We start from the raw sequence: 23,888 nt of genomic DNA, 5'->3' as shown, positions 1-23,888 counted from the left end.
TTTCTCTACGTAGTTCTCTTTCATCCTTTCATAAGTCTTTGGAAACCATTCTGTTTACCAAACACTTTGGTAATTAATTTTTTTTCCATCTCCGCTACACTGTTATTGGTATAATTTAATCACTGTTTTATATTTTTATTATCTTACCTAACCACTGTAAACCGAGTCGACCTTTCTCAGATTGAGGACCCGGTATACAAAACTAAGCATTACATTACATTACATTGCCTGACATGGATGACAGTATTCTGTATATTTAAGTTTTATGACAGTTGTTGAAATTTAAGCAAACTGTTAGAGAATGAGGGGCATAGCACCATTTAAATTACCCCAGAAGGGCCTGCATGTAGGTTAAATGAAAATACTGGGTTTTAAAAAATTTATTTATTAGGATTTGGCTCGCTCCCTTTTTAGTTGTAGTTCAAGGCACGTGCTTTCCATTTGCATTCTTTCTGCATATGTGTGCAGTCACATGGGCCTTCTTTTACTAAAAGATACCAACAATAGCAAGTGGACTATAATAATTCACCACAAAAAAAAGTATTCCAAATAATACCTTCAGAGGCGTGAGACAAGAGATAAATATGTATTTATAAATGGAGAAAAGACCTCAGTTTCTTCCAGGGAAAATAAATTCACCCGGAGGACCTCTATGCCAGCCGTATTCAACTTCAAGCTGCATAGTAAAAAACATCCCTGGTCAAAAACTCCATTATAAAGCAATATTCAGAAAAACTTATAGTATAAAGTCCAAAAATGCTCAAAACACTTATCTCTCCAGTTCACTATCCTCCAGGTGGGATCCGAATCCAAACAGTCCACACGGTTTTCTCCACGCTAATCTTCTTTCAAACGTGGGAAAGAAAATATATTTAAGACGCCCACGGTACCCGGAAGTGATGTCAGCGGGAGAGATGACATGGTCACGAGGAGCGCGTTAATGTTGTTGCTTGCGGCAGTGAAAAACTAGAGTCTTAAATATATTTTCTTTCCCACGTTTGAAAGAAGATTAGCGTGGAGAAAACTGTGTGGACTGTTTGAATTCGGATCCCACCTGGAGGATAGTGAACTGGAGAGATAAGTGTTTTGAGCATTTTTGGACTTTATACTATAAGTTTTTCTGAATATTGCTTTATAATGGAGTTTTTGACCAGGGATGTTTTTTCCTATGCAGCTTGAAGTTGAATACAGCTGGCATAGAGGTCCTCCGAGTGAATTTATTTTCCCTCTTTTACTAAGCCACGGTAGAAGTTTCTACCACGGCCCGGGATGGTAAATGCTTCAATGGTCATAGGAATTATGTGAGCGTTGGAGCAACATCGGAGCATTTAGTACTCTGGGCTGTGATTGAAACCTCTACCGTGGCTTAGTAAAAGCAGGATGGGGAGGGGAGGGGGGGGAGATAATTTCATAGAACTCCTTTTCTGAGGGTAAAACACACTTTACAGATGGAAAATCTCCAACGAATACACTTTCCACCTTCTTTGGAGCAGATATAAATATGTGAAAATTTACTCCTTAATTTCGAAATTTGTTGCAGCTGTGATAACCTTTTGCTGGTTTTTCATAAGAATTACTCAAAGAGGCTGATATGCTTGAGTTTTGCAGACCACAGAGGTCATCTGAAAAACTCAGAGGTCATCAAATAGTCATGCACAGCATCCTGTTTAGATAATACTCATTAAGAACATAACATAAGAACATAAGCAGTGCCTCTGCCGGGTCAGACCATAGGTCCATCCTGCCCAGCAGTCCGCTCCCGCGGCGGCCCAAACAGATCACGACCTGTCTGAATTAAGGTCCAGGAAAAGATATCACAGATCTACAGAGCATCCTCTTAATTCTTCTTGACTACCGTGACTCCTAGAATATGTTCCTTTCTCAAACAGTTTATTTTTCTGTGCCCTGTGCTTCTCACTCCACCTGTTTTTTTTCTGTACAGAGACCCCTGTCTCTTGTTTGATGCATTGTCTCCCCTTTTTTTCTCTCCAGGGTGTTCCTGGTGAAGCTGGTGCTGCAGGTCTGGTTGGTCCAAGGGTAAGTTTGGATGATTCAGAAACAATGTCACTTAAGTGTTAAGGGGATGTGGTCAATGCTATGAGATCCATCTATTCAGAAACAGACATGTTTCATAGCTACCTCTATGCAAACCTCTTTGTCTGCACTGAACAGGGGATGCAGTTGATAATAATATCCTGGAACTGATTCTGATTCTCTTCCAAATGATAATCAATTTTTTTTTCAACCCTTCTTTTATTCATTTTATGATAGTCGCATCCATAGTACTCCACAGGAGAGACTGATTTGAGCTATTATAAAATAGGTTCGGGGTGGGGGAATCCCCAGAAAAAAATTCTTAAATGAGAAACCAAAAACATGCAGACTTCAACACATACATTTCTGCAGCAAGGGCAGGCAATATTGTAGGAGTTACACTAGATGCATTTTGGTTAAATGACAACAGTGGTGCGACTAGATCTTTTTGCTTATTTGCTCCCTCCATCTGCCTTGTGAGCTTTCATAATTTATTTCCTTCTCTTTATCCCCTCCCCATGTGCTTTCCTTCTCTTTATCCCTTCCCCATATGCTTCTCTCTCTTCCTATCACTGCTGCCTCTTGGAGGTATTACTGTTCCCAGTGATGCCAGTACAGGTCTCCCTCCATATTCGCGGTTTTGGCATTCGCAAATTCAGTTATTTGTGAGCCTCCTGCCTTCCGGACCCCTCCACATCTTACCTTAAAGCCTTGGTGGTCTGGCGGTGAAGCAGGGCAGGAGCGATCTTCCTACGCTCCTGCTCTGTGAAAGCCATGATCAAAAATGGCTGCTGCAAGTTCTCATGGCTGTCTCATGGGACCACTGCAGGAACTCATGGCAGCCGTTTTTTGATCATGGCTTTCACAGGGCTGGAGTGTAGGAAGATTGCTCCTGTCCCGCTTCACTGCTATACCACTAAGGCTTTAAGGTAAGGTGTGGAGGAGTCTGTGAGCCAGGAAGGTCTTAAGGTTTGGGGGGCCCCTAAAGTTATTTGGGAATACATAGTATTCGCGAGGGGACTGTGCCCTGTGAATGTGGAAGGGGAAGTGTAGTCAGATAAGCACAGGCCCTAAGCCAGCTCACATTCACAGGCCTTGCCTCCCCTTCATGTATAAGTTTCATGATTGGAATGGAGACCCATGTGAGGGGAGACAGGGCCTGTTAGTGCATGCTTGTTTGGATCGTGTACTCCCTGACAGGTTCCATCACTGCCACCAGGCCTAGAAGTAGCTCAAACTCAGGGCCAGCTCAGTCATTAAACATGGCTAGGTGATTACTTAGGGCAGCAGCTTTTGGGAGGCATCAAAGAACAGCTACAGTCAAAGAAAAATAATACATAATGATAGCCACAAAGACTCAAAGATAAAAAAAAGAATTGCTGAATTGGGTCAGACCAAAGGTCCATCCAGCTCAAAATTCTGCTTCTAACAGTAGTCAAACCATGTCACAAGTACCTGGCAGAATCCCCAGAAGAAGCAAGATTCCATGCTGCCTACTTCCAGGAATTTGTCCAAACCTTTTAGAACCCAGCTACATTGCCAAAGGATGTTTTTACCACATCCCTTGGCAATGAATTCCAGAATTTAACTATGCATTTAGTGGAAATAATTTTTTCTTCTATTTATTTTTAAAGTATTACCATATAACTTAATGGTATGTCTCCTAGTCTTTGTACTTTTGAAAGAATATACTGTTTGCCCTGGGATCGGTAGCATGAAATGTTGCTACTATTTGGGTTTTTTGCCAGGTACTTGTGACCTGGATTGACCACTGTGGAAACAGGATACTGGGCTAGATGGACCACTGGTCTCACCCAGTATAGCTATTCTTATATTCTTATGTTATTTTCTTATGCATTTACCCATTTCATTCAACTCAGGATTTTATAAACCTCTGTCATATTCCCCCTCAGCCGTCTCCTCTCCAAGTTGAAGAGCCCTAACCACATTTTACTCTTATGGAATTTCCATCTCCTTAATCATTTCGGTCGCTTTTCTGTGTACCACTTCTAATTCTACTATATCTTTTTTGAAATACGGCATCCATAATAGTATACAATACTCAAGGTATAGTTACACCGTGGCACTATAATATCTCTTGTTTTATTTTCAGTTCTTTCCTCATAATTGACCAAGATGACGAACTACAAAACATTCAGGAAAGAACTGAAAACTAACATAGAAACATAGAAACATAGAAACATAGAAATAGACGGCAGATAAGGGCCCACGGCCCATCTAGTCTGCCCACCTTAATGTCCCTCCCCTACCTTTGCCCTGTGAATAGATCCCATGTGCCGATCCCATTTTGCCTTAAAATCAGGCACGCTGCTGGCCTCAATCACCAGCGATCAACCACTCTTTCAGTGAAAAAGAATTTCCTGGTGTCACCTCGTAGTTTCCCGCCCCTGATTTTCAACGGATGCCCTCTTGTTGTCGTGGGACCCTTGAAAAAGAAGATATCTTCCTCCGCCTCGATGCGGCCCGTAAGATACTTGAACGTCTCGATCATGTCTCCCCTCTCTCTGCGTTCCTCGAGCGAGTATAGCTGTAATTTGTCAAGCCGTTTTTCGTATGGTAGATCCTTGAGTCCCGAGACCATCCGGGTGGCCATTCTCTGCACCGACTCCAGTCTCAGCACATCCTTGCGATAATGCGGCCTCCAGAATTGCACACAGTATTCCAGGTGGGGCCTCACCATGGATCTATACAATGGCATAATGACTTCCGCCTTACGACTGACGAAACCCCTTCGTATGCAGCCCATGATTTGTCTTGCCTTGGACGAAGCCTGCTCCACTTGATTGGCAGACTTCATGTCCTCACTGACGATTACCCCCAAGTCTCGTTCTGCTACCGTTTTTGCTAGGATCTCGCCATTAAGGGTATAAGACTTGCATGGATTCTGGCTGCCCAGGTGCATAACTTTGCATTTTTTGGCATTGAAGTTGAGTCGCCATGTCCTAGACCATCGCTCCAGTAGGAGTAGGTCGTGCATCATGTTGTCGGGCACTGAATCTTCGTCTGTTGTGCATTTGCCCACTACATTACTCAGTTTGGCGTCATCGGCGAATAATGTTATTTTTGTTATACTTTTCAAAAAATTTGTCAAATGAACTAATCAAAAACTTTATAAACCCTCCCCCAAAACCCATCGCTCATGCTAGTCTTCAATTCGTGTAAGCTCACTCTATCTATCAACTCTGTAAGCTCCCTGGGAATGCCCAGGCCAACTCTTTTTGTAAACCACCTAGAACTGAAAGGTATTGGCAGGATAGAAAACACTAATGTAATATAATGTAATAATTGGTAACATGCTGTTTACTTCTTTGGTCACGCCACACACTGATCAGAATTCTATATATGGCACAAAAAATTGTGCTCACACAAATTCTACCGTGTGCCCAATTTGTGTGCACAGTTTAATTGAATAATGGACCAATTAGTGCAGATAATTGGGTGGTAACAATCAATTAGCAGCGTTATTCGGCAACAATTAGAATTTACAAGTGCATCTTGCTAGTCGCATCCTATAAAGAGGCACACATAAATTCTTGTGTGTGGTTCCTAAAAGAGAATGTAGGCTATGGGAGGGGCATGGGCGGGTCATGGGCATTCCCAGGATTTGCGCATAGTGTTACAAAATATGTCCAGTCAATGCCTAATTTAGGTGCGGGGATTTACACCAGGTTACGGTTGGTGCAAACAGGGCAGGATTAGTTCGTCGAGGGCCCCTAGGCACACAAGTACACTGGGTCCCCTGCCACGCCCCACCCCACCATGCGCCCAGGCGGAAACAGGAAGCTGTGTCAGAGGGAAGCTTTGGGCAAGCAGCACCGCTTGCACAATTACAGTTCCCGTTGCCTTTCTTATCCACGTTGCTTGCTTGTCTTACTTTCTGTCAATGGGGAGACCCGCGTTACCAATCCGGGGGGGGGGGGGGCCCGCGCTGCCGATCGATGCTGGAGGGGCCCATCGCCATTTGGAAAAACAATGTTGATGCCCTCCTTCATTGGGCCCCTCTGACCATTTCGGGCCCTAGGCACGTGCCTACTTGGCCTTTGGGTTAATCCTGCCCTGGGTGCAAATCCTTGTGCCTAAAAGACATGGCTCCTGGATCTAGGCACTATTCTATGAATGGCGCTCAATTCGGCATGCTGTTGACAGAATAGCACTTAGTGCTCATTTTTTTTCCGGTGCCAGATATAGAATTTGGCCTTAGTGCACAGACACCTAGATCTTTTTCTTGGATAGTGACTCTGTAATGTGGAACCTAGCATCATTTAACTGTGATTTGGATTGTTTTTCCCAATATTCACCGCTTTTTGCTTCTCCACGTTAAATTTAATCTCCCATTTGGATTTCCATTCTTCCAGTTCTCCATGGGTCCTCTTGCAATTGCTCACAATCTTTGTGTGATTTAACACCTTTGAATAATTTGTGTCATCTGCAAATGTAATTACCTCGTTTTCAGATAATTTATAAATACAAGTGTTAAAAAGCACTAGTACCAGTATAGATACCTGGTCCACTTCATTATTCACCTTCCTCCATTGAGAGAATTGACCATTAAAAAAATACGGAATGAAAAAAAGTGGCAAATCACTGCCCCAACTTTTTTGTTTGGGCTGAGAACTTTTCAGCATCCCCTTGTATTTTAACCAGTTCCCAATCCACTACAGAGCATTGCCTCCGATCCTGTGGCTTCTTAATTTTTTTTCAGAAGTCTCTCATAAGGGACTTGGTCATACGTTCTCTGAAAATCTAGATACACTACATCAACTGGCTCACTTTTATGTGTATGTTTTTTTTCATGTAGCAAAATGCTGAGACAAGACTTGGCTGAATCCATGTTGATTCTGTCCAATTAAATCACGTATGTCTATGTGTTCAGTAATTATGTTCTTAATAATAGTCTCTGCTATTTTGCATGGCACTGACATCAGGTTCACTGGTCTGTAGTTTCCCAGATCACCCCTGGAACCCTTTTTAAAAACTGGCATTACATTTGCCACTTTCCAATCTTCAGGTGTCATGGATGATTTTAACGATAGGTTGCAGATTATTAATAGCAGATCTGCAATTTCATTTTTATGTTCTTTAAGGACTCAGGGGTGTAGTGTGTACTGTTTGAACCAAGTGATTTACAGTTTTGTAACTTGTTGATTTGTGTTATTACGTCTTCCAGATTCACTGAGATTTGTTACAATTTTTCCATCCTGTCACCTTTAAATACCATTTCTGGCACAGTTAGCTCCCTTACATTCTTAGTGTGTTTACTCCAGTTATTAGCTTTGATTTGATCATTTTCTGATCACTTTTGCCAAGCGGACCCAACACCGTTACCTCTCTCACCAGCTCCTGCATTCCACTGAGGACATCTCCCCTTCTGAGTCAGCTCATGAACGAGCCGCTCCATGATGCAGACATTTATATAATCCAGCAGTTTTCCTCCCTGGTATTTCCTGACATGACATTTATGCAGTCAATATTTGAGTAATTGAAATAAAAAATTTTGGCCTGTTCACTTGCTTTGAATTGAGTCAAGTTGCCAAATTTGCAAGCCTCCCTAATTTCAAAATACCAAAGAATCGGCAAATTATATGGGGAGAGACACCTCTCACCATTTATCCCAAGGAGAGGAGAGTGATATGATATAAATTCTGTAATAATTCTATGGAAGAGACCTCAGTGCTGGGGAACTGAAATAAATCAATCAAATTTGCCCCAGTATCCCCTGGGCTGACAACTCATATGTGGACAATCACTGTAGCCCAATTGAGTTTGCCCCGTACATCATAATGTCTCTACTGTTAGTGATAATGTGAGGCAAAAAATCAAACCCCAACTCTAAATAAAAAAGTGAAAAAAAATGTGAAAAAATATATATACATTACATATATCATTCACCCCCTCTCTCATGGGAAAAGTCTTCAATTTTCAGTTAGCTACATATACTGTTCATATAGCCATAAGCGCAATGAGAAAATATTTGTTTAAATATCCAACACATGAAAGCATAGAATGTCCAAAATGTTAGACTTATCTGTGTTGGAAGGAAAGTCCATAGTTTGCCCGACAGAAGAATCAGAAGTGAGCTTTCAACAGATTTTACTCCCTTCGTAGCCCAGAGTTTCAACTTTTGGACAGGTTATTCCTACCGTCTTGAATATGCAATGTTTTGGAAGACGTGACATAGAGGGGGTTCAGCTTCTGAAGAAGACAGTGAAACAGAGCTCTGTCGGGCAAACTACGGACTTTCCTTCCAACACAGATAAGTCTTAACGTTTTGGACATTCTATGCTTTCACGTGTTGGATATTTAAACAAATATTTTCTCATTGCGCTTATGGCTATATGAACAGTATGTGCAGCTAACTGAAAATTGAAGACTTTTCCCGTGAGAGAGGGGGGTGAATGATATATGTATATATTTTTTTTTCACACTTTTTTTCTGAGTTGGGGGTTTGATTTTTTTGCATCACATTATCACTAAAAGGTAGAGACATTATGATGTACGGGGTGAACTCACTTGGGCTGCAGTGATTGTCCACATTTGAGTTGTCAGCCCGGGGGATACTGGTGCAAATTTGATTGATTTATTTCAGGTCCCCAGCACTCAGGTCTATGTTAAGTGAAATATAATTATGGAATTATGTTATATCATATCACTCCTTGGGATATATGGTAAGAGCTGTTTCTCCCCCCATATAATTTGCCAATTCTTTGGTATTTTGTTTAAGGTTTTCGGCAATCCTAGGTTTTTAGATCTTTTGCTTTTCTCCCTAATTTCAGTCATTTCATCACCTGTCTGTTTGTTTTGGTCAGGTGGATATCAGTATAGCCTTACTTGCATTCTCTTTCTCTTTCCAGGTTGCTTTTAACTCCTAACCCCCCACTCACTTGTAAAGCACCCATGCCTGAGAAACTCCCTAACCCCTTACTTGTCCTGTTTGTTTGTCTGTTTGATTAGATTATAAGCTCTACTGAGCAAGGACTGACTCTTGAATGTTTTAATGTACAGCGCTGCGTACTTCTAGCAGCACTATATAAATGATTAGTAGTAGTAGGGACCCAATATTCAGACCTCAGGAGACAGCTTGGTTACCTCCCATGGTTGGTAGACTATGACCGACATTAAAGCTCTGGGATTTCTTTTTTGACCACTAGAAACATAGCCGGATAAGCTGATATTGGCTGGCTGAGGTACAGCAGCCCAAAATAGATCTGCTGTTTATGGAGGTCGATTTGGCTGCTAACATGAATATTGGCACTAACCAGCTATGTTGTGTGACATAACCAGTGACCAGGCTAGCTGCTAAGTGCTATTCCAGTGCAGTAGGTGAGACATTCTAGACCAGTGGTTCCCAACCCTATCCTGGAGGACCACCAGGCCAATCGGGTTTTCAGGCTAGCCCTAATGAATATGCATGAGAGAGATTTGCATATAATGGAAGTGAGAGGCATGCAAATCTGCTCCATGCATATTCATTAGGGCTAGCCTGAAAACCCGATTGGCCTGGTGGTCCTCCAGGACAGGGTTGGGACCCACTGTTCTAGACAAGTGGGTTGTATCCCAATGGCCGTGCACCATATGCAGAAGGAATCCACTCCGGATTTTTTCTCTGACTCTCCTATATGTCACTGGAAGCACTACCTACAGTACAGATTTTTCTGTTCTGTTCACCCTTTTTCTCTTATTTTGTGTTGTGTTTTCGTCCCCTTTTCGGGATTTCTTTGTGCGTGGAGCGATTCTTAAGCTCTGTCTGCATTGAGAACACACAGACTTCAGTCTGCAGCTGACAGTCCGATCCCAGAGGGTACCTGTTAGCCAGCCTGCAATGGTTTCTTAGGAGCTCGGGACCGTCCCCACGTTTTTTTCTTCCTACTGCTGAACAGAGGTTCGAGTGCAGGCATACCTAGGAGACTCAGCGGTGTCTCACAGGGTGCCGGCTGTGTTTTTCACCTCCGCCCTTTCCTGAGCGCGTCCGTCGGTCCATGAAGGTGGGGATACAGTCAGATACTGTCTGTCTGTCAGCCAGAAGATCAGCGTTATAGAGGCATTCCCAGCAAAGTGCTATTTCCCCTTTAACCGTCCAGGAGCCTTTCCTGGCCAGTTAAATAGCGTTGAATATCCGGTGGTTGGAATTTCTGTCCATAAGGATTCCATGTTGCTGTCTGTTTCCTGCTGAACTTTTGTTCTGTTTAATTCCATGCACTCTTTGACATATAGCACTCTCCTCTCCTTGGGATATATGGTAAGAGCTGTTTCTCCCCCCCCATATAATTTGCCGATTCTTTGGTATTTTGTTTAAGGTTTTCGGCAATCCTAGGTTTTTAGATCTTTTGCTTTTCTCCCCAATTTCATCACCTGTCTGTTTGTTTTGGTCAGGTGGATATCAGTATAGCCTTACTACCCCCTCCAATTTGATCCACTCTTATCATTACAACATACTTTGTAGCCTGGTATCACAGTGTCTCATGGGTTATCTTCCTTCCAGCAGGTTTCTGGGATGCCTATTAAATCAATCTCTTTGCTTTTTACTACATAGTCTAATATTCCCATCTTATGTTTTAGGCATCCAACATTTGTATACAGACATTTCAACGTGTGTTTGTGGCTATAAGCTGCTTAGCAGTTGACAGGCATCTAGCTTATGTATGCCTTTGTTGCAACCTCTCTATAAAGATGTCCTAAATTTCCTGTTCTGATAATATCCTTCAAAATAGGGTTACCAGAAGTCCAGAAAACCCGGTCATGTCCTCTTTTTAGAGGACTATCTGGGTGCCCAGAGGGATTTCCAAAACCCAGTAGTTTGTCCGGGTTTTGGAAGGCCCCGAGCTCGGGGCCGTGTCTGGATGTCCTCAGTGCATGTCCACCCAGCTTCAGCACATTCTTGTAGTAGCTGCTGGAGATCTCCAAGCCCCGTCAGCAGAAGATCTCATCTGAAGGTATCACAACCAAAGATCTTCGATGGCTACAAATAGTGCAGAATACGGCAATTCGAATAATTAACAATATTGGCAAATAAGACCATATCACACTGCATCTGAAAACAGCACATTGACAACCCATTACACAGAGAATCACCTACAAATGACTTTTTAGTCTTTAAAACATTAACTATAGGGGAGCCTGCTTATCTTTATCACTATCTGGTACAGTATTCACTATCTTGAGCAATAAGATCTCTCAACCAAAACTGAATGACAATGCCCAGCTATAAAGAGATAATCCATAAGCATTCCGGAGACTTAACTTTTTTGGCACAAGGGCCAAAATGGTAGAACCTACTGCCCTTACACTTATGATTACAGACATGCCTCACTCAGCCTATAGTGGAATTGAAGACCTTTGTTTTTAAAATGATGCCTTTTTTTTGACTTGACAATACATTTTTTGGAGCTCCAGTTGTAGAACTCTTGAAAGACACCAAGTCTACCCTTCTGTAGGTATCTCCCCATCTTTCCTATCTTCATTGTAGTTCAGCCTTCCCCCAGTGTCATTTTTATGAGTATCACTATTTCTATGCTTTCCTTAGATCAGGGGTAGGGAACTCTGGTCCTCGAGAGCCGTATTCCAGTCGGGTTTTCAGGATTTCCCCAATGAATGTGCATGCACTGTTTTCAATGCATATTCATTGGGGAAATCCTGAAAACCCGAATGGAATACGGCTCTCGAGGACCGGAGTTCCCTACCCCTGCCTTAGATTGTAAGTCACTTAGTTGGTACGTGTGTAAGGTGGGGTAGAAAATACTAATAAACTTGAAGGTGCCCATAACTCACTGCTGCCAAGCTCAGCAGTCTATGGCATTGCTCCTGAGCCACCAATGCCAGTACCTGCACATGCTCAGGCATTATATTTTACGTTGACCTGGAGGCACTGGGGGGAGGGGGGGGCAGTGAAGGGGCAGAGAAGACATTTCATGCCCATTCAGTGGGCCTACCCAGAGTTTGCCATCTGGGAGGAGCCTTTTAAATCAATTTTTAGTGGTGGGTGAGGACCTAACATTTTTAAAATCATTTTTTCTTGGTTGTTTCATTTTAAATAAGTGAAGCAAAGAACAAGGGAGATAAATTGCACATATCTACCATTAAGTGGCCTGTACTCTGACTTTGATGCCAGAAGTTTCAGTCCATGACCTCTGCTCTAAAAACTGTACACTTATTAGATGTTACAATCTATGGTCTTATATTCTATATAATGTGTCAGATTAGGGTTACTATTTTTATCCCAGGACAAGCAGGCAGCATATTCTTAACACATGGGTGATGTCACCGACGGAGCCCCGGTACGGACACTTTTAACTAGAAAGTTCTAGTTGGCCGCACCGCGCATGCGCGGGTGCCTTCCCGCTCGACGGAGGAGAGCGTGGTCCCCAGTTTCTTCGTTTCCGCGGAGCGAAGAAGACGCATGTATTTTTCAACGGCCGTTGAAATATCGGATTTTGCCTTCCCGCTCGCGTTTTTGTCTTCCTTTTTCTTCTTTTACCTTCGGGTTTCTTTTTCGTTTTAAATTCCAAAAAAAAACCAAAAAAACTTTGTTTTCTCTTTATTTTTCGAACCGGCCCCGGCGGGGCCTGTTGTCACCATACAGGCCTCCGGTTTTGATTTTGCAGAGGCCGTGTTTCCCTTCATGCCCCCTCAGCCGGGCTTTAAGAAGTGCCAGCGGTGTGCACGCCCGATATCTCTCACTGACCCGCACAATTGGTGCCTACAGTGCCTGGGTCCAGAGCATCGGGCTGACACCTGCACCCGCTGTGCTACTCTTAAAAAACGTACATTAAAAAATAGACAGATCCAACAAAATATTCTTTTCGGCACCGGATCTGCCATGGAATCAGCCGCGCCGTCAACGGCATTGCAAAAGTCGGCACCGACTACTTCGACACCGCCTGATCCTTCCTCGGGGTCGCTGGCACCAGGTAAGCCGGCTAAGAAGCCTTCCACTTCCCTTGAGCGCCCTCCTGCCACACCGGCGACGCCAGTCCTCCCGGCATCACGCCGACCCCGCAAACGCTCCGCCCCGATTTTGGTGAGTGCCTCGTCATCGGCCTCCTCATCGCCGGGGCATGGAGCGGCACCTATGGTACCGAAAAAGAAAAAAGCGGTACCGGTGCCCCCTCTGGACGACTGCATTGCGGCCATACTCCAAACCCAACTGCAGGAGCAACTACAACAACAACTCCAGCACTTGTTGCCCACACTGTTGGCCCCACTCCTTTCGGTGCCGGACCGGCCCGAGCCTCGCACCACACCACCGGTGTCGACACCATCGGTACCGTTGAACACCTCCATGCCGGTACTCGCGGCTGAACCACTTCATCCTCCGGTGCAACCACGCTCTGATGCCGACCCTCCCCGACATCAAGACCGACACCAGTCCCCTCGAGACCAGGACCGGCACCGATCTTCCTCCCCCGGTACCGCCTCGATGCGCTCTGGCAAATCCCTCTCTAAGACTCGCCATACTGAGCCATCCGCACCACCGTCCCGTCCCGCGCATACCGACGTCAGGGACCCGGACTTATGGGAAGAATCCCCACCCGGTACCGATGATGAGGCTTCATCAACGGACGAGGAACCATCGATGGTCGATACCAGTTCCAAACCTGAACAGTCCTCATTCACAAAATTTCTACGAGAAATGTAGGCAGCTCTGTCTATCCCTTTGGAGTCCGACTCTAAGAAGTCCCAGGCTTTCCTTGATGCCCTGGACTTCGACCAACCCCCCAAAGAATTTTTAAAGTTACCCGTCCACGACATCTTACGGGAAACTTTTTACAAAAATTGGGAAAACCCTCTCACGGTACCGGGTGCACCTCGAAAACTGGATAGTTTATATAGGGTCATTCCTATCCCGGGGTTCGACAAACCTCAACTACCCCATGAATCCCTTCTAGTGGAGTCCACTTTAAAGAAAACCCAGGGCTCCAGTGTTTATGCCTCTACTCCTCCTGGCAGAGAGGGCAGAACGATGGATAAATTTGGCAAGCGCCTTTATCAGAATTCCATGCTTGCCAACAGAGCTAATAATTACACCTTCCACTTCTCCTTCTATATGAAGCATTTGGTGCAACAACTCTCCTCCTTCCAAAAGTACATCCCTGAACGCAAGGTCCCGGTTTTTCAACAACAACTTTCCAGTTTGCTCCAACTCAGGAAATTTATGGTGCGCTCCATTTATGACTCTTTTGAGCTGACCTCTCGAACATCTGCCATGGCTGTTGCCATGAGGCGCTTGGCCTGGCTGAGAGTTTCTGACCTCGATATTAATCACCAAGACCGCCTAGCCAACGCACCTTGTCTTGGTGATGAACTCTTTGGGGAGTCCCTGGACTCAACTACCCAGAAACTCTCGGCACACGAGACCAGGTGGGATACCCTGATCAAACCTAAGAAGAAAACTCCTCCTGCTCGCCCCTACAAACAGCAGTCTTCCTATCAACGCAGGTTCTCGGCCAGACCTCTCAACCCGCCTCAACAACAACAGTCTCGCCGGCCTCGTCAGCAGCACCAGACTCAGGCACGTTCACAGTCTCACCCACCGACCAAGCCTCTCCCGCAGTCAAAACCATCTCAGCCCTTTTGACTCTTTTCTCCAGGGCATAGCCAGTCTCCCACCATCCTTGCCTCTTCCTCAGCCGATAGGAGGACGTCTTCAACTCTTCCTCAACCGTTGGGAGGTCATCACATCAGACCTGTGGGTCCTCAACATCATTCGCCATGGCTACTCTCTCAATTTCCAGACTCTTCCACCGGACAATCCTCCCATAGAGTCTGTTTCTTACTTCTCTCAATCCCCCCTCCTCCTGAGGGAGGTCCAATCCCTCCTTCTTCTCAATACCATCGAAGAGGTACCCCCAGACCAAAGGGGTCGGGGATTCTACTCCCGCTACTTCCTGGTTCCCAAGAAGACAGGAGACCTCCGTCCCATCCTCGATCTCCGGAACCTCAACAAGTGTCTGGTCAAGGAAAAGTTCAGAATGCTCTCCCTTGCCACGCTTTACCCGCTTCTCTCTCAACACGACTGGCTATGTTCACTAGACCTCAAAGAGGCCTACACTCACATTCCAATCCATCTGACTTCACGTCGCTACCTCCGATTTCAGGTACAGCACCGCCACTATCAGTACAAAGTGCTACCCTTTGGCCTCGCATCATCACCCAGGGTGTTCACCAAGTGCCTTATTGTGGTGGCGGCCTTCCTCAGGTCTCACAACCTCCAGGTGTTCCCGTACTTGGACGATTGGTTGGTGAAAGCTCCTACGTCTCCGCTTGTGCTGCAAGCCACACAACACACCATCTCTTTCCTCCATCTCCTGGGGTTCGAGATCAACTACCCCAAGTCGCATCTGCTTCCCACACAGCTACTTCAATTCATTGGAGCAGTTCTGGACACCACTCTGATGAGGGCGTTTCTTCCCGCCGACCGACAACGGACCCTGCTCCATCTCTGTCGTCAGGTGCTCCTTCATCACTCCATCCCAGCTCGGCAGATGATGGTCCTCCTAGGCCACATGGCCTCGACGGTCCATGTACTTCCTCTGGCACAACTCCACCTCAGGACACCTCAGTGGACTCTAGCCAACCAATGGTCACAGACCTCGGATCCTCTTTCTCATCCCATCTCTGTGACATCGTCTCTTCAGCAATCTCTTCAATGGTGGTTGAACTCCTCAAATCTTTCCAGGGGTCTACTCTTTCATCTGCCCCCTCACTCCATGACCATCACCACGGATGCCTCCCCCTATGCGTGGGGAGCTCACCTGGGAGATCTTCGCACTCAGGGTCTCTGGACCCCTCAGGAGCGTCTACATCACATCAATTTCCTGGAACTCAGAGCCATGTTCTATGCTCTCAAAGCCTTCCAGCACCTTCTCTACCCTCAGGTCCTTCTTCTGTGCACAGACAACCAGGTCGCCATGTACTACATAAACAAGCAAGGCGGCACCGGATCTCCCCTCCTCTGTCAGGAGGCCATCCGCATCTGGTCCTGGGCCACGGCCCACAGTCTCTTCCTCAAGGCTGTATATATCCAGGGCGAACAGAACTCCCTGGCCGACAATCTCAGCTGCATCCTTCAACCTCACGAGTGGACTCTGGATCCTCCCACACTCCGCTCCATCTTTGTGCGCTGGGGCACTCCGCAAGTGGACCTCTTTGCAGCTCCTCACAACCATCAGCTGCCCCAGTTCTGTTCCAGACTCTTCTCTCCTCACCGTCTGGCCCCGGATGCATTCCTGCTCGACTGGACGGATCGGTTCCTCTATGCCTTTCCTCCACTACCTCTGATGTTGCGGACATTGTTCAAACTCTGCAGGGACAGAGCCACCATGATTCTCATCGCTCCTCGGTGGCCTCGCCAACACTGGTTCTCCCTCCTGCTCCAGCTCAGCTCCAGGGAGCCCATTCCTCTTCCTGTATTTCCTACTCTACTTAAACAGCAGCATCAGTCTCTACTGCATCCCAATCTGTCGTCGCTCCACCTGACAGCTTGGTTTCTCTCGGGCTGACCTCTCCAGAGAACCTGTCTCAGCCTGTCCGTCGTATTTTGGATGCCTCCAGGAAACCGGCCACCATCCAATGTTACCATCAGAAATGGACCCGGTTCTCCTCTTGGTGTCTACTTCATCATCACGATCCCGCCTCATTGGCGGTAGAAACTATACTGGACTATTTGCTTTCTCTCTCCGATGCTGGCCTCAAATCTACCTCAATCAGAGTCCACCTCAGTGCCATCACTGCGTTTCATGAGCCGATCCTTGGAAAACCTCTCACGGCTCATCCCCTGGTTTCCCGGTTCATGAGAGGCCTCTTCAATGTCAAACCTCCGCTGAAGCCTCCTCCAGTCGTCTGGGACCTGAACGTGGTTCTCTCAGCCCTCATGAAACCTCATTTGAGCCTCTTGCCACAACTTCACTCAAATTTCTGACATGGAAGGTGCTTTTCCTCATTGCCATCACCTCTGCCAGGAGGGTTAGTGAGCTACATGCACTGGTCGCTGACCCACCTTTCACGGTTTTTCACCATGACAAGGTAGTTCTGTGTACCCATCCTAAATTTCTTCCCAAGGTGGTCTCGGACTTCCACCTCAACCAATCCATTGTGTTACCTGTCTTTTTCCCTAAGCCCCATTCTCATCCTGGGGAACAGGCATTACACACGCTGGACTGTAAGCGTGCCCTTGCATACTACCTTGACCGTACCAGGGCTCACCGCTCGTCCCCTCAGCTCTTTTTGTCCTTCGACTCTAACCGTCTAGGTCGCCCTGTCTCTAAACGGACGCTTTCTAACTGGCTTGCTGCCTGCATTGCGTTCTGTTATGCTCGGGCCGGTCTCTCACTGGAAGGTGCTGTCACGGCCCACAGGGTCAGAGCTATGGCTGCTTCTGTTGCTTTCCTCCGCTCCACGCCCATCGAGGAGATCTGCAAAGCTGCCACTTGGTCCTCAGTTCACACATTCACTTCTCACTACTGTCTGGATGCCTTCTCCAGACGGGATGGGCACTTCGGCCAATCTGTGTTACAAAATTTGTTTTCCTAATGGCCAACCATCCCTCCTCCCTCTCTGTTAGCTTGGAGGTCACCCATGCGTTAAGAATATGCTGCCTGCTTGTCCTGGGATAAAGCACAGTTACTTACCGTAACAGGTGTTATCCAGGGACAGCAGGCAGATATTCTTACGACCCACCCTCCTCCCCGGGTTGGCTTCTTAGCTGGCTTATCTTAACTGGGGACCATGCTCTCCTCCGTCGAGCGGGAAGGCACCTGCGCATGCGCGGTGCGGCCAACTAGAACTTTCTAGTTAAAAGTGTCCGTACTGGGGCTCCGTCGGTGACGTCACCCATGCGTTAAGAATATCTGCCTGCTGTCCCTGGATAACACCTGTTACGGTAAGTAACTGTGCTTTCAGGCCGCAAAATTCTGGACACATGGCTCCACCTTGTTCCGTCTCTGGCCCCACCCCATTCTACCCTGGCCCCATTTTGCCCCAGTCCCACCAAGTTCAGCCTCCAGCCCTGCCCCCACAAACCTCCTCTTTTTCCTGAGAAGCTCTGGCCGCGTCTGGAGGGCCTAGAGCATGCGCTGATGTGTGTGACATTATCAGTGCATACTCAGATGCCCTTCAGATGCAGCCAGAGCTTTTTGGGGCTTTCCAAAACCCAGACAAACTCTCAGGTTTTGGAAAGTCTGTCCAGGACCCAGGACAGTCCTCTAAAAAGAGGACATGTCTGGGTTTCCCCAGACATCTGGTAACCCTGTGCCAGATGATAGTATGCACAATATAGATCCTGTCCCAGAGGTTCTATTCATGATCTATGTCCACTGACCCAGATTTTCCAAAGTTGATCTTCTTTTTCTTTTCCTTTATTCTAGGGAGAGCGTGGTTTCCCTGGTGAGCGTGGTTCTCCTGGTTCTCAGGGTCTCCAAGGTCCTCGTGGGCTGCCTGGCACACCTGGCACAGATGGTCCTAAAGTAAGTTCTAGTATACTTTATGCTTCTCAGCAATGTGAAGCATGACTCTGGACAAGTTAGTGCTAGGGAATTCTTTCTTGAAACAGAGAAAAGGAAATGCTTATCTCCTGCATGCATCAGAAAGTGCCTCAGTTTGAACAGCGTTGCGTGCTTGGGTGAGGAACCCATGATATGAAACTACCATCTATGGGATTATGGTTGAGCATCTGTAAATCAGAGTCTGTCCTGTCAAATGGGATGATGCTACATTTGTTGGCCCAGGATAGATAGCCATTCAGTTAGTGAACAGACCCATCCTCCTCAAGATGCAGAGCAAAGACACAAAAGAGCCAGCTCGCTCCCATAGCACCTCGTGTATTCATGTGGAGTTTGGTGTTGAATTATTTGCAGATAATCTGGTTCTGGGAGATGGCTTTATTTATTACAGAGCTGATCTCTTGCAGTGATTGATTGGAAGTCACACCCTGAGCCAAAATGTTGCTCTTTCACTCCACAGGAGGGTTCTCTCTTCCCTGAGCTTGCCTTGTAATTGAAGTAGAAATGCTTAGCTTTTGTATCTCATTACACTCTTCCTCCATGCAGGAGTGGTAATGCTTAGCTTATTTATTCTTCCAGACCTTCTCCAGTCCCAAGAGAATTTGCGGAAGTCCTTCTTGAGTTGACTATTAACTGGATATATTTTTCTGGTCTAGGGTGCCATTGGCCCAGTTGGACCTGCTGGTGCCCAGGGACCCCCTGGCTTGCAGGGAATGCCTGGTGAGCGTGGAGCTGCTGGAATTTCTGGGCCCAAAGGAGACAGGGTAAGTGCCAATTTTGCTTCTTCAAGTCTGAACACACAAAGTCTCAGAACTTATCATAAAATGTGAGTACCAAACAGGCTGTGCTTCTTGTTTATTGTTAAACAGTAACTAACTAGGCAACATACTGTATATAACTAGGACTGTACATCGATTAAAATTTTTATTCACACAATTAATTGTGATTACAAATATTAATTGCACAATTAATCGCATAAAGCGCCCCCTCACATTTCCTCCTATATAGTGCAATAGACAGCAGATGTAAATTCTCAAAATTGATATATTTCAATTGTCCCATAGAAAGGTGGTATATCAAATCCCATTACTAGATTAAAAATAAAATCATTTATCTTACCTTTGTTGTCTGGTGATTCTATCTTTTTAATCTCATTCCGCATCTCTGCTTCTGCTTCCCTGTGCTCAAAACTCTGTTTCCAGGGCCTCCTGTCTAATCACTCTTTCTTTTTCTTTTTCCTGCTCTTTACTTCCTGCCCTATATCCATCTTTCATGATTAACTTTTTACCATATTTTTTTTCAAATCTGTCTAGTTTCCGTCTCTTTTCTTCCCTGCCATTCATGGGCAACACCATCTCCATCCCCTCCCCTTCCATAGGCACCTTCTCTTCCCTTTTCTCTTCCCGCTCCCCACCACTCCATGGTCACTATTTTCCTCCATCCCTCCCCTGTCACCATCTCCCTTGTTTTTTCCATCACTATTGCCAGAACCTGGCCCTCTTTAAACATCACCCTAACCCACCCACCTGCACTTCTTTCTTCCAGTAAATTTTCCAGTGCTTCTGAATCCTAATCTCCCCCCCCCCCCAGGATCCATGATCTTTCTCCCTCTCCTTGGAAGATATTCCTGTGTTCCTGAATCCTCCTCCTCCTCCTCCTCCTCCCTCCCCGTGGTCCACTCTCTCCTCCTCCTCTTCCCTCTCCCCACGGTCTGGAATCTCTCTCCTCCCCCTCTCCCCCCCCTCATGTGGTCCGGTATTTCTTTTTTCCTCCTCCCTGCCTCCGTGTCCAGTATCTCTCTTCTCCTCGCCCTCCTCCTGTGGTTCGGTATCTCTTTTCTCCTCCTTTTCATCTCTCCCCCTATGGTCTGGTATCTCATTTATATTGCCTCTCTGGGGCTAATCAGGAGTTTTCAGCTGCACTTAACTGGATACCACTGCTGAAAATGCCCAGTTAGCACCCATGCCAAAACTGGCTATTTTGTGGGCATTCTGGAAGTGGAGTCAGAACTTAGCTGGTTAAATGCTTATTTTCAGCACTTAACTGGCTAAGATAATTGTATAAGTAGGTGGACATACTCAAAAGTCAAATTATGATAGAAATAGCCCCCCCCCTTTCCTGGATGTGTATGAAAATAAACCAAAACTGACTCATAATCAAAGACCTACTATGGTGAGGTAATATATGATGTCAACGGCCCCCAAACCAGGTTAAATAAATTACTGTGCCCCAAACTATCGGCATTCCTTTTTTAATATCTATAGCTGGAGCACAAATTTGCCCACCAGAAAGGAAAATTTAGGCGGTCATAGTTCTTCCAATTTCAGGTTACCATCTGCATGGCTATCCCGGTCATGACAAGAAAAAGGCAGCATTTATAATGATCCATAGGGGGTTTAACATGTAATAACGTTCCACATATGACTGCCTCATATGTCAGTGGAATTGATGATTCCAATATTTTGTTAATCGTATCCCTTATTGACCTCCAAAAGTTAAGTATCAAAGGACAATAGAGGATTTTTCTTTACCCCTGATAAAGCTCTTATATTTCACTGAGGGAGGAGTGTTGAAGGAGCAACAAGGGGAAAGGAAGTTTCAATGAATATTGACCTTTAATCTGTTTTTTCCCTACAGGGAGATACTGGTGAGAAAGGCCCAGAAGGTGCTCCTGGTAAAGACGGCACTAGAGTAAGTAGCAGAGGGAGCTCAACGGGTAGTAAGGGGGAGGAGGACTGGCCCGGGCGCTGTCTCGGTGGGGGCGCTGACACATCTCCACCCCCAAATGCCACCCTTGCGCCCTCCTTTCCCCGTCCCTCTTACCTCTTTAAGATCTTCGCCAGCGTGAGCAACTACCCTAGCCTGTTGCTCGCACAGGCCTGGCTCCCTCTGAAATCACTTCCATGTCGCAGGGCCAGGAAGTAACATCAGAGGGAAAGCCAGCGTGAGCAGCAGGCGGAGAAGCTGCTTGTGCTAGCGAAGCTTTAGAGATACGGGGCGGGAAGGGATAGCGTGAATGTGTAATGGGGACGCAGAAGGAGCGGGAGGGCGGAGAGGAGGGCATGGGGGAATGGCACGGAAGAAGTGGGGTGTGGAGAGGAGGGCACAGGGGACGCCACCCACCTTCACTACGCCACTGAGTGGCATGACTGTCATTTGCTTGTTGTTTTATCTTATGTTTTTTAAATGCATATGTTCTTTCACTGTTCTAACGTGTTTCAAGATGCTCAAGCAGTTATTGGTCTCACAGTTTCTACTGTTGCCAAAGATTTCTGTCCCTAACCATTCATTTCTGCTTCTTTGATCTTCTTTAGGGTCTGACTGGTCCCATAGGTCCTCCTGGCCCATCAGGTCCTAATGGTGAAAAGGTGAGAACTGGGGGAGGAGAGATGCTAGACCATGGGGGAGGGGGAGGGGGAGGGGGAGGGAGAGATGAAGGAACTTGGGTATTTCTTTTGATGTAGGGGCACTGTGAAAAAATTATTGACATACTAGGAGTGACTTGAACCAAAAAAGTTTGGGAACCACTAGTTTAGGGGATTGTATGGGACGCTGTATTGGATTTGGGGGATTGTTTGGATTATTGTCTGGAAAACTGTGTCACATTCACTTTTTGTTTTTATTCTTGCAGGGTGAATCTGGTCCCCCTGGACCTGGTGGTGCTGTGGGCACCCGTGGAGCCCCTGTAAGTTCAAATTTGAGTTCCTGTTTTTATATTTCTTGTATCATTTGTTTTAGGTCTGGTGTTCCTGTTTCTGTGTACTGCAAATCATTACTCCTATAAATACTGTTTAATTCACAACCTAGGTCCTGTATGTTTCATATAAAATATCCTTATCTCCTAGAAGATCTAGGGTGAAACATTTTTCTCTGTGGTCATTTTCCTCATTTTTTTTTTTTTCTGCACAATATATATTCCAATTCTCATGAATTATGTGCAATACATTCTCCAGCTCTGATGATCTCTGTATAATGCAGTTTGTTATTGTGACGTCTTAATGAACAAAAATTTAGATAAATGGGATATCATTGCATACCAGAATTCTTTGCATTGCAATATTGTTTAATTATTGTTTAATTAGTTTTTTGATTAAACGCTTTATCGATTCTGCAAAGCGTAATATCAATGCTTATTGTTCTTGGATGTACTGTAACTTGTCTTAAGCTACTAATGAAAAGACATGACTAAATCTAAATCTAAATAATCAGTTGCTCTTGTGCTGTAGTCACTGTTCACAAGAGTTCATTGTGTTGTGATGTCATTGCTTACCACTGGTCCTTTGTGCTGCAGTGTCACTGCTAACCAGTAGTTCTTGAGCTGTGATGTCACTGCACACTGATTTCACTAACCTGTAGTACCTGGTTTGTGATGTCACTGCTAACCGGTGATGCTTAATCTGTGATATCACTGCAAAGCAGTAGCATTTGCACACTGATGATAAGTTTAAAATGGAATTAAAAGCATTTCTTCTAACAGATGCTTATCACAATAGATAAATTGCTCTTAAGTCCTGAGATAACTCTGCAAAACATGAAAGGGCTTCCAATCTGTATTTTTCCTCCCCTCTTTCTACATTAATTGTATTTCAGTTTTACCCTATATGTATGATGTTATGTGTGAATGTTATTTTGGATTATGATTTTAGATTGTAAGCCGCCCTGTTGGTTTTAATAAACTCTGAAGCTGTGATATCACTACTCACCAGTGACTCTTGTGTTCTGATGCCACTGCTAACCAAACTTTCTATTTCACAGGGTGAACGTGGTGAGACTGGTCCTCCTGGCCCAGCTGGCTTTGCTGGTCCTCCTGTAAGTACAAATAATTTATTTTCCTTCAGTTGAAATGTTTTCTGTATAGTCATTTGACTTATTTTTTGCTTGCAGCACTGTTCATTATGCTGTCATATTTTTCTGTGTAAACACATCCTCTTCCTGTATAGCCATTATTAAACATTTGAATGAATAATCTTCCTGAAATAGATATATTTATGTTTGGAAGATATGTCAGCTTGTCTCCTCTTTTCTGCTGCAGGGATCTGATGGACAGCCTGGGCTTAAAGGTGAACATGGCGAGGCAGGTCAGAAGGGAGATGCTGGTGCTCCAGGACCTCAGGGTCCATCCGGGGCTCCTGGTCCACAGGTAAAGATCTTTGATTAGTTTTTTGGTTTTTTTAATATAATAAAGAAAAACAGATCACATTACAGAGGGAAGTGATGAACGCATGAAGTCACTTTAAAAGTGGGGCTAGATCAGAGGTGGCAAACCTGTGGCTTGCCATTGAATTTATATGGCCACTGAGAGCTTGGGAAGTATACACAGAAATTGCTATTAACCAGAGT

General features: G+C 45.4%; 1 protein-coding gene across 4 annotated transcripts in view; it reads left to right on the top strand.

Annotated features, from left to right (window-relative positions):
* Window positions 1-23,888, top strand: part of COL2A1 (collagen type II alpha 1 chain) — a 226,507-nt gene that overhangs the window by 134,850 nt on the left and 67,769 nt on the right. For all 4 annotated transcript variants that reach the window (XM_033938906.1, XM_033938909.1, XM_033938908.1 and 1 more), the window contains 8 exons: window positions 1,993-2,037; window positions 18,414-18,512; window positions 19,205-19,312; window positions 21,186-21,239; window positions 21,863-21,916; window positions 22,180-22,233; window positions 23,304-23,357; window positions 23,581-23,688. In XM_033938906.1, the coding sequence (XP_033794797.1) occupies window positions 1,993-2,037; window positions 18,414-18,512; window positions 19,205-19,312; window positions 21,186-21,239; window positions 21,863-21,916; window positions 22,180-22,233; window positions 23,304-23,357; window positions 23,581-23,688 (576 nt within the window). The remainder of the gene's footprint in view (window positions 1-1,992; window positions 2,038-18,413; window positions 18,513-19,204; window positions 19,313-21,185; window positions 21,240-21,862; window positions 21,917-22,179; window positions 22,234-23,303; window positions 23,358-23,580; window positions 23,689-23,888) is intronic.

This window comes from Geotrypetes seraphini, chromosome 3 (genome assembly GCF_902459505.1).
Source record: "Geotrypetes seraphini chromosome 3, aGeoSer1.1, whole genome shotgun sequence".
Lineage (NCBI taxonomy): Eukaryota > Metazoa > Chordata > Amphibia > Gymnophiona > Dermophiidae > Geotrypetes > Geotrypetes seraphini.
The sequence above is the reverse complement of the archived record's forward strand: the minus strand, read 5'-3'. Positions and strand labels throughout refer to the sequence as shown.